General features: G+C 45.3%; 1 protein-coding gene across 1 annotated transcript; it reads left to right on the top strand.

The window, feature by feature from the left end:
• The first annotated feature begins 3,328 nt into the window (after positions 1–3,328).
• On the top strand, positions 3,329–6,478 carry naa20 (N-alpha-acetyltransferase 20, NatB catalytic subunit). Its single transcript, XM_018730463.1, has 6 exons — positions 3,329–3,426; positions 3,850–3,874; positions 4,190–4,280; positions 5,144–5,279; positions 5,631–5,776; positions 6,010–6,478. The coding sequence occupies exons 1-6, from the start codon at positions 3,332–3,334 to the stop codon at positions 6,093–6,095; spliced, it is 579 nt and encodes a 192-aa protein (XP_018585979.1). The 5' UTR covers positions 3,329–3,331; the 3' UTR covers positions 6,096–6,478.
• The last annotated feature ends 3,908 nt before the right edge of the window (positions 6,479–10,386 follow it).

Raw genomic sequence — 10,386 nt, forward strand, 5'->3', positions numbered from 1 at the left:
TAAGGCTGGAGGGGGAGGGGACACACACAGGACAGGATGCCAGTCCATCATAAGGCACCCCAGGTGGGACTCAAACCCCAGACCCACCAGAGAGCAGGACCTGGTCAAACCTGCTGTGCCACCACACCCCCCGCAGCAGCAAAGTGTTCACCTCTACTTTGTACTGCAGACTAGAACGAGCTGCTGTCAGCAGATGATGTAAGGAGGAGGATTGAGGGACTGGAGGAGATTCTGGGAAAGGACAGCTGGACAAACACTCAGGATTAGTGTCCTGGGGGGGTCAGTTGAGCAGATGCCACTTGTTGCATGTCTCATGGTGGACATGAGCTGTGGATGGAGATCATCTGGGAGGGAAATCTTAGATCTCAGGGTCAGGGGGCCTGATAGGCTGTAGGAGAAGAAGAGAAGGGGTGTGGGGTGCATGATACCGGGGAGGTGAACCTTGGCTGATGACCCCCCAGAACCCAGATTGTCTGACATGCCATCCAGGAAGTAACAGGTTCTGATACCATAACTGAGAGAATGAAAGCTGCTGGGAAATAAATCCTCGCAGAGCTCTCATGTGACACAGAAAACACACATCGGATTTCCGTTTGCCTGCGTGTCCTGTTTCCCAGGTGCCAGAGGATGGAAGTTATTTTTCCCATCACCTCACTTCACCCTGGCGTCTAGCCACAACAGGTCGCCAGAAGGTCCTCATTCAGCCTCTGCTTCTTGTTCCTGTTTTTGCCTTGATTTCCTTTCCTTGCAGAGGGGATGTTGAGGGACTTCTGTTGACACATTCTTCACAAAGAAGATGGACAGAGATGCCAAAATTGCCACTTTACCCATAAAACAGGACAGGAGCATGTGCTGCAACACACTTTACACAAGTTATAGACAGGGAGAGCTGGCAGTGTAGTGTCTTGAGCTGCTGTCTTTGGATCCACAGGTTGTCAGTTTTGAATTCCACCTCCTGCTCTAGTAACCTTGATTAAGGTACTTGCCCTAGAACAGTCCTGTAAAAATTACCCAGCTGTGTAAATATGTAAATCACTGTAAGTTGCTTTGGACAATAGCATATAGATGAATAAATGAAACTGTTAGCACAGCACCTGGCTTGAATACATTTCTGTTATTGTTTGTTATCGTTGCATCTTGTTATATTAATGTGGAATACTTTTTTTGGACTGCTATTTAATCCTGCCTTTAGAGGGCTTGTAGTGTTTTGCACTGTGATTGTGGGCTTAATAAAATGTTAATAGATTAAAAAAAAAGTGAGCAGTTCTTTTTTTCATATTTCAGATAGTTCTGCAGCAGGTCTTTGCACTACATTTAGGTTATATTGTGATTCATAGGAAAAACAAACATTTGGCATGAGGAATCATAAGGATTTGCTCTCTGAAAATATTAAGCCAATCCCCAGAGTATTTTCATACAGATTAAGACACAGAGATCTATTGTCAAACTCACTCAGACCTGAAGACCCCTGAGACCTTCTGTTCCATATGATATGGAATCAGTTTGTGCGGTGAGTTGACAGAGCTGGGGAGCAGAATTACAAGAAAAAAGCTTGAACAAAAATTTCAGTATAGGCACAAAATACTCATTGTATTGATTAAAAAATATTCAGCAACAACCGATTAAAATAACAGCCGTCGGTGGTACATACTACAGATCTGTATATTTATTTAGATCTGTGGGTTGCAGTCATCTCTGCTTCATTGTTATCATGAACATGGAAAAGCGGTCACTCTTCGTTTCACCCTCACTTCTCCTCATCTATAGCTTTTGCAGTAGCCAATGATCGAAAACAGTGTGAAGCACCTAAACCCGTCTAAACAGAGTCATACAACAGTGTCTATAAAAGTAACTAAAATGTTTCTGTAAGTGTTTCTGTTTAATAACTTTTTTTAACAATTTGTTTAATGAAGAAAAAGGCTTTATGCAGTTATTTTTGCGATGTACACTGGTCTGTACTGTAGTATGGGTCAAAATCACTGTAGGCTACTCAGGAATCACGCATCTGCATCCAAAGTCTCCTTTTCTGATGTAATGCACTTTTTGTACTTTTTCTCTGAGATATCAATCGCTTTGGAGAACAGCGTCTGCTAAAGGAATAAATGTAAATGTAATTAAAATGTTTCTGCAGATTTTTAGGTGTTGTATAGATGTTAGCGGTATTAGCAAAATTATGGGGAGTGAACTTTGTGCAAAACCCCAGCAGCATCAAGGGCATGGCGCTAGTCTGTGATTAGTGTAGGAACTACTTTTTCCTTCACAAATCTCCATTCAGAAGTTGTATTTTGAACCCCTAAACCCATCAATGTGTCCTCTGTGATTTCAGGCCTCGAATGAAACCTCTCTGGTCTTCCAGTTCCTACTGCCTGCAATGTGCTGCCATAATGTATGTGCAGCTCAAAAATCTGATCATATAAAATGTTTTTAAACATTTATGGTTTTTCTGTATATTAAATGTTTATGATTTAAGAAGTTCAGTCAACATTAACAAGAGTTTCAGTTATAGAACAATTATTTCTGATGGGAGAAACATCCCCGCTACACCTCCTTTCAGTGTAACACAGTCTTAGGTCTGAAATTTTGTGAATTTTTTTTCTTTCAACTTTCAGTGGAGGGGGTGTGTTTGTGAGAACAACATAACTACAACTCCATCACTTAGTTCCCCACTCTGAAACAAATATGTTTTTATCAGGTGAGGGCTGACAGAGGGGGTCTTCCGGTGTGTTCGACTTCCGGTGTCCGGATGCTGATATTTCGCTTCCACTCGGCAGGTGGCGCTGTTCACATAGTTTAGAAACATCAAAATAGCACTGTCAAGTTCCAGGCAGCCGCAGTTCTGTAGTATATAGAATAAATCTGTGTATAATATTAAAATATATTGACAGACAAAAAAGTAAAATGCTTAACCTAGCCCTACTGAAAACAGAATTGTATGTTAAAACTTTACAAGATATACAGAATAAGAAAGCAAGACGCGCTGAGTCATTTGAATCATAATTTGTGGAATGTGGTTGTAAACCCTGACAAAAAAAATGTAGAGATTTGTACGTTTGTTTACAACATTGTTCATTATTGTTGTAACCGTGTATGTTTGTTCCGACGCTGAAATAAAAAAGTAATGTTACTGTACAAATGTTTTGTTTCGCGCATGGTAAAAAAGTTCTACGTGTTTGTATTTCTACAGTTTAGCCCAAAAAAACTTTTTTTGTTTTTTAATATTTTCATGGTTTCATTACTACTCAGATCTAAGCGCCGCAGAGTGCAAAGCGTCGCCTACAGGCGTCCTCGTAACCCTCCATGACCGGATGTTAGGGTCAAAGGTGAAAGATCAATGAGGGTTCCACTTCCGTTCCTCCATGAGTGCACAGTCAAGATGACTACACTGAGGGCTTTCACCTGCGACGATCTCTTCAAATTCAACAACATGTAAGTTCGGCGCTTCGATTCCCGTTTCAGTAGCGAACGGACTTTGTTGTGATGCTGATGCTAATCGGCTAATGTCGCCCTGGTTTTAGTACTTAGCAGCCTTAGCCAGGAAGCTTAACTTAGCAACCGGAAGCTAGGTGAACTAAAGAGATTGAACTTCCTCAGAAATGTCAGATAATTTTAATAAAAAGTGAGCTGAGTACAAACAAGCAGTCTATTTATGCACTCGTTCGGGAAATACAACTACATAAAATGCCTAGTTTGGTGGATTTGTCTCCTAATTCCGCAGAGTCAGACCTGTCTCTGTCATAGACTCTGTGTCTCTGCAGTCGTCGGCTGTAGTTATGCAACATCATGATCATCATCTGCTGGGGTTGCTGCGGGTTCAGTTTTTTAGTCTCATTTTCCTTCTCTTTTTGGCAGTAATCTGGACCCCCTGACAGAAACAGTATCCTTTCAGTGACACCTGCTCGTGTCTCCTGCACCAGGCCGGACTCTTTAAAAACACACGTGAAACACACACACAGTGAGTGACCTCTAGGCCTCCATCCTGCCCTGCTGGGCCTTGGTCTCACGTTGAGATGCAGAACAAGCCTAATAGTGCAACAGTGAGACTGCATTGATGCTCTGTAGGTTCTCTGGCTTTCCCTGTGTTTATTGCGAATGGAGGAAAGTGGCTCGGTGATGAAGACGGTAGTGAAGATGAGTAGAAATGTGATGGAGAAACGCTGCGCCCTGTTGGCCCTTCACTGCTCTCCCCCAGTATGGCATCCCGTTCTACCTGCAGTACCTTGCACACTGGCCCGAGTACTTCATCGTCGCCGAGGCACCGGGAGGGGAACTCATGGGTTACAGTAAGTCTGTTTTATGTTGTTTCACTGACATCTGTGTTCATATTAGTGTGTGTGTGTGAGGTACGCAAAGTCCACCGGACTGCGTATAGCAACAGTATACAAGAGTGCGTCCTTTGCGGGGCAGATGTACACATTTAGTTTATTTGACATTGTTGGAGAAATCAAGTTCAGTCAGTGAGTCAGTGGACTCTTCGCCCTTTTGCCATCCGGCAGAAGGAACAGGAGCATCCGTGCCACCGGCAGCAGACTCCGTAGCAGTTTCTTCCCTGAGGCAGTCAGATTACTCAACACCCTGCTGCCTCCCAACACTCACCTGGCACAGACAAATAGCGAACCCAGCATGACTCCATAAACTACAGACTGCCTTCAGAACAGCCCTTTTTTTTTTGTCTTGTCCTGTGTATTTATTGTCCTGTACTCCTGTTCTGTTCTGAAACAACATTTCATTCCACTGTATACAAGCTATATAGAGGAATGACAATAAAAACCCACTTGACTTATCTGACACTTTGGTTCATGGTCCTCTGAAACTTGATGACCTAGAATTATGTCACACATAGTTACAGCACAGTAATACTTTTTATTCCCTATCTTAACCATCTTTAGTCATTTTCAAAGCATGGCTACACTTCGTAGATCCTCTGAGTTCTGTTGGACACAGGCTGGGAGTCCCTGGTGTACGAGTTTGATACTGAAGCGCCGCAGTACATCTCCTAATGGAAATTCTTCTAGTCCCAGTAAGGACTGGGAATTTCAGGCCAGGTCATGTGCTTCTATGCAAGCGTGTGTGTTAGTGGTATTCCTCGGGGAGGTGTGTGGCTCGTCAGAACCACATTCCCACTGGCTACGTGCTCTCCCTGCAGTCATGGGGAAGGCAGAGGGCTCAGTGGCCCGGGAGGAGTGGCACGGCCACGTCACTGCCCTGTCGGTGGCCCCCGAGTTCAGGCGTCTGGGCCTGGCAGCTAAACTGATGGAGCTGCTGGAGGAGATCTCTGAAAGGTGAGCTGCGCATTATTATTATTATTACACTGCTTTTCTCATTCCCTGTAAAAGCTTTATAGTTTTTAAACTTATATTTTTTAATATACGTTTAGATTTTTGAGTTTAGTTATTATTGTCTATGCAGTAGACTGCTCTGCAGATTTAAATTAAGCTGAATTCTGGTTGCAGTCCAACTGCAGTATCGCTATTCAGAACATACTTACTTACTCTGTAGTCACTTCATAGTTTACAGTTTCTTCCTGATCCATTTTTGCATAGTTGTTTGTGTCTTCTTAACCACGATGGTATCTCCTGCTGCTGCCCCGTTCCCTCATGACGTTGCTTTTCCTTATGGTGTCTCCTCTTCAGGAAGGGAGGCTTCTTTGTGGATCTCTTTGTACGAGTCTCCAACCAGGTCGCTGTGAACATGTACAAGCAGCTGGGCTACAGCGTCTACCGCACAGTCATCGAGTACTACTCGGCGAGCAACGGAGAGCCCGATGAGGATGCCTACGGTGAGCAGGACCTGCAGATTTTCCCTCCTCATTTTCAGACACTGTTTCTGGCAGTAGTTTAGGGTGTTTTCCATTTTTCTGTCCCATGTTTGACCCCTGTTTCCGATTTATTGTATGATGTAATCACATTGCTCGCAGACAGGGTGCTTATCTCTACAACACAAATCATGGTTTTGATGTGGTCTTTTAATGTGATCACTGTCTGCATGTTGACTTTGTGTACATCTCTGCAGATATGAGGAAAGCCTTGTCCAGAGACACGGAAAAGAAGTCTATCATCCCACTACCTCACCCAGTCAGACCAGAGGACATCGAATAACCCAACGCTGTGACTCCCTTTCAGTTAGCATCATATTGTCCCCTTATTAAACAACATAAATCTGTAAATACACTGAGCAAAGAACCTTCTTTACTAGCCCCATAAATCAATTTTTTAATTTATTTATTTGAGTTCAGAGGAGATGTACTGATTGATGGTAAATTGTTTTGCAGTGTGAAAACGTGGTTGTCTCTGCGTATTTTGTATGCTACTCTGCTGCTAAGAGATTTTTTTTTTTTTTTTAAAGAAAAAAACAGGAAACAAGGTATTATCAGTCGACATGTAAACTGCATTTGCTTTAGCAACAGTGAAAGAGAGTCACAGCTTTACCATTTTATATTTTGTGGATTTTTTTAAAGGTGAAATACATATATACTTATCATGTGGTGTACAAAATCAATAAAATATAGAATCATTTGTGTCTTAATGTGTTTTGTAATTTTTTTTAAAAATATAGAATCAGCATTTAACAATGTATGTTAAAAATGTTGAACTTTTTTCTACATTTTCAGAGTTATGTATGAATTAAGGTCAGTTTTGTACTGGAATAAGCCGCTGTGTACTCATACCCAGGATATCACCTACAGGGTGAGTTCGCTAAGAACACAAAACTCGAGTGGAAAAGGACACTGGGCGGATTCTTCCTGGTCAATTATCTGTGCCCCAGTGTGAAGGAGTTACTGTATCAAAAAGCACGAGCAAAGGTCAGATCATCTTCAATAATTATTTCATAAAGTGTAACCAAACAATTAGTTACTACATCTTTATTGATGTCAAGCGTGTTAAAAGTAGCATTAAACTTTTGATGTCACTATATGTTAACGTAACTTTAATGTGCCCATATGGGTGTTAATATATGAAAGATTTACAGTACAGTAAACAGATCCTGTGGTGGTGGGAGGAGTGGGGGGCTGTCGCTGCACTCCATGCTGAGCCCATCTGTCCCCCACCACGTCTCACAGCTGTCCTGAAATATGGAGCGATGTGGCGGAGTGCCATCAGAGAGCGCTGAACATATGAGCAACGTGCTGGACGTGGTGCTGCCTGGGGGTGTCCTGGGGGGGTTGGTACGTGACAGACAACGCCTGCACCAGTAAGACCAGCGAGTTGGATGCTGGGCTCCCTCTGCTGTACCCTGAATCCCTGGCCTCCTACGCTCTGACTTTGCCGTCTCTATCGGTCCAGCGCACGCTAAGAACGCACTGTGGAGGTACTAGACTGACCTTCCATGTGTCACACAAGATCAAGAGTGAGACTTGTATATTATTCCAGCCTGAAAAAAATTATTTTTCTACTGAGCTTTAGATGTTCGCCATCAGTCTTGTGTTGATTGTTGTTGACACTTTAACCGAACTCCACACATCATAGATCATAAAGTAGCGCGAAGGTTATTGTAACCCTAACCCGAAACCTGGAGCCATTGTCTCTGTGGGTCTGAACCGGCAGCCTCTTGCATGGAGAGATGAATGACACCGAACAAGTGGTAAGTCAGTAAGGATGATGCCAGTGATGATGTTTTCATACGAAATAAGGGAACATTTCATTGACGGTGAAAAGAAGACACCAGTCCCTCTTATCCTGACTGCATTATCGTCACATCACGCAGTATCGTCTGCCGGGGAAAATATTAATACGATGACTTCACCCATTCGTGTCTCCTGAAGAATGGAGACCTTCCCCTAGTTCAGCATCGCCGTCACGGGGGCCTTGCGCTTCCCGGGTCCCATGCGTTCCCCCCTGGACCCACCCCCTCGGGTCCTGCTCTCCTGCCACAGTCCGGCGGGGCGATTCGCGAGGAAGCGGGCCGCCGCGGTTCCTCGCACTTCCTCTCGGCTCCTCGTGGTTCCCGGCAGCCTGCCGATTCGCGGTGGAGCAGCTGCAGAGGCGGTCGGGCGCCAGCCTGCGCCATGACGTAATGAGACATTTCCTCAGTGCCAAGCAGAGGCCTCTTCCTTCGACTAATTACCTTCTACAAACACGAGATTGAATCTGCGGATATATGAGGCGCAAATAGAATTAGCGCGAGCTAACGGGTAGGGGGGGGTGTGCGGTGGGGGGGGCAGCTCTGCCTGCTACTGCGCTAACTCTGTTAGGGAGATGAATTCTAATGCAATGGAATTGCGCTTATTCATGATTAGCTCGGAGGGGGAAGAAATATCCTCCCAGGGAAAATCCTCGCACACCGAAATCCCGTAAATCCGACCACTTGTTCCTCATCCATTCCCACCGAGATGGTAATGTCATTACCGTGGTAATTATTGTCATTAGGGCCAGCGGCGCCGGCGGCCTGCTGCTTCGCTCGCGTCGTTGGACTGTCTGCCTCCTTCCGTTTCACCCCAAAACTCCGGCTGGTCGGTGTGTTGTTGCCCCCACTCGCACCTTTAACCCCCAACCCCACCCCCGCAACCCGCCCCAACCCACCCCGACTCTCATTCTTACATTGCACCTGGAATACCTACAGCAAATCCGAGACATACCGCCCCCCCCACCCCCCCACACTGCCGGCAGACTGTCTCTTTCCTGGCAGAGAGGCTGGCGCTGGGCAATATCTCCCTCCACCCCCCCCCCCCACGTGGCTCAGGTGGGCGTACAGGCAGCTGGCGAGGAGGCCATCGTGAGCCAGGTGCTGCAGATGGGCAAATACCACGGTGTAGAGCAGGCCAAGAGGGCACTCTTAATTAAAGTTTACCGGCAGAACGGGGTCTGCTTTTACAGTAAGTGATTAATTCTAATTTTAACTCCTGTTTGGTTCACGTGCATCTCTGCCAAACACTTTGGAACAGCTTTTTCCACTTTTCGAACGACAATTTCGGAAATTAAGTCCTGACGCTATGTGTCCAAATTCAGATTTATAACTATTTTTTTGCATATTAATTTTGTGTTCTTTTTAATTATTACACTCAGCATATTTGTATTCAGCTCTTAAAAGCTTGATCTTACAGATATTACACAAAAGGGGAAGAACAGCCAAACACCTTTATGACAAAATGCCATGTGTTTCCACCAGGGGGCGCCGTTGAGCCAACAACTCTAGATGTGACATTTAATATTTATTCAACTAACACTTTTCTCCAAAGTGAATAACAGTCTTAATCCACCTACAATTACTGAGCCATCCATACAGCTGGGTAATTTTGGCTAAGTATCTTTACCCAAGGATACTACAGCTACAGGTGAGACCTGAACCTACAACCTTTGCATCCGAAGGCAGCAGCTGTCCCTAGCTAAGGTTAAGGGTTAGGTTTTGGGGTAGAAGTCAAGGTCAGGTGAGGACTACAGTTTTGGGTTAAGAGTACAGGTTACATTTACAGCGCCTGGTATTCCCTCCCAGGTGGTCTCCCATCCAAGAAGTAATCAGGACTGACCCTGCCTAGCTTCCGAGATCAGAGATATATGTGGCGAGTGACCCATTGTAAGTAGTGTATCTAGCAGGGTAAGTCACCTTGGTGAATAAAGTGTGTGGGCTCATAACACTGCATAGAGTTCGTTGGAAGTCGCAACTTCCAATGTTAAGCTGCTGACGTGCAATTATTGATTTATTTATACAGCAGAGTAATTTTACTGCAGCAATTTATGGTAAGTATCTCGCTCACCGGCAGTACGGCTGGAGATGAGATTCGAACCGGTGACATTTGGATCTAAAGTTGTAACCACTATGCTACCAGGTGATCCTAACCCCTAAGATTAAGGGTTAAGGGTTAGATGAGGAAGGGGGGTGCGGTGGCACACTGGGCTCGGCCAGGTCCCGCTCTCTGACGGGTCTGGGGTTCGAGTCCTGCTTGGCGTGCCTCGCGATGGACTGGCGTCCCGCCCGGGGTGTGTCCCCTCCTCCTCCGGCCTTGCTCCCTGTGTTGCCGGGTTCGGCTCCGGCTCGCCACGACCCTGCTTGGGACAAACGGTTTCAGACAATGTGTGTGTTTGTGTGAGTTAGATGAGGATTAGGAAATAACTGACTTTACAAGAGAAGTAACCAGGCTCTGTAACACAGCTGTTTGGAACCCGTGAATTTTAAGACTCTCCCTCTGCACGTTTCCAATTATTCACGAGGGCATTTTACGCGAGCGGGTCCCGCAGACGGCCTCACCGCGAGCGGAACCAGCGCGACGCCGCGCCCCAAATGTCACGGTAACCGTGTGTTTTATTGGTCCGCGATGCCGCGCGCCCTTTCCCTTTGCAAGCTTATTTTAATGTCACGAGGCCCCAGATGTGCAACGAAACGGGACGACCGGGTTGCGTTTACAGCCTGCGTCTGTGTCCAACAGGTGAGTCCATTCAGGCCACCGCAGTAAAT

Source organism: Scleropages formosus, chromosome 15 (assembly GCF_900964775.1).
Source record: "Scleropages formosus chromosome 15, fSclFor1.1, whole genome shotgun sequence".
Classification (NCBI taxonomy): Eukaryota; Metazoa; Chordata; class Actinopteri; order Osteoglossiformes; family Osteoglossidae; genus Scleropages; species Scleropages formosus.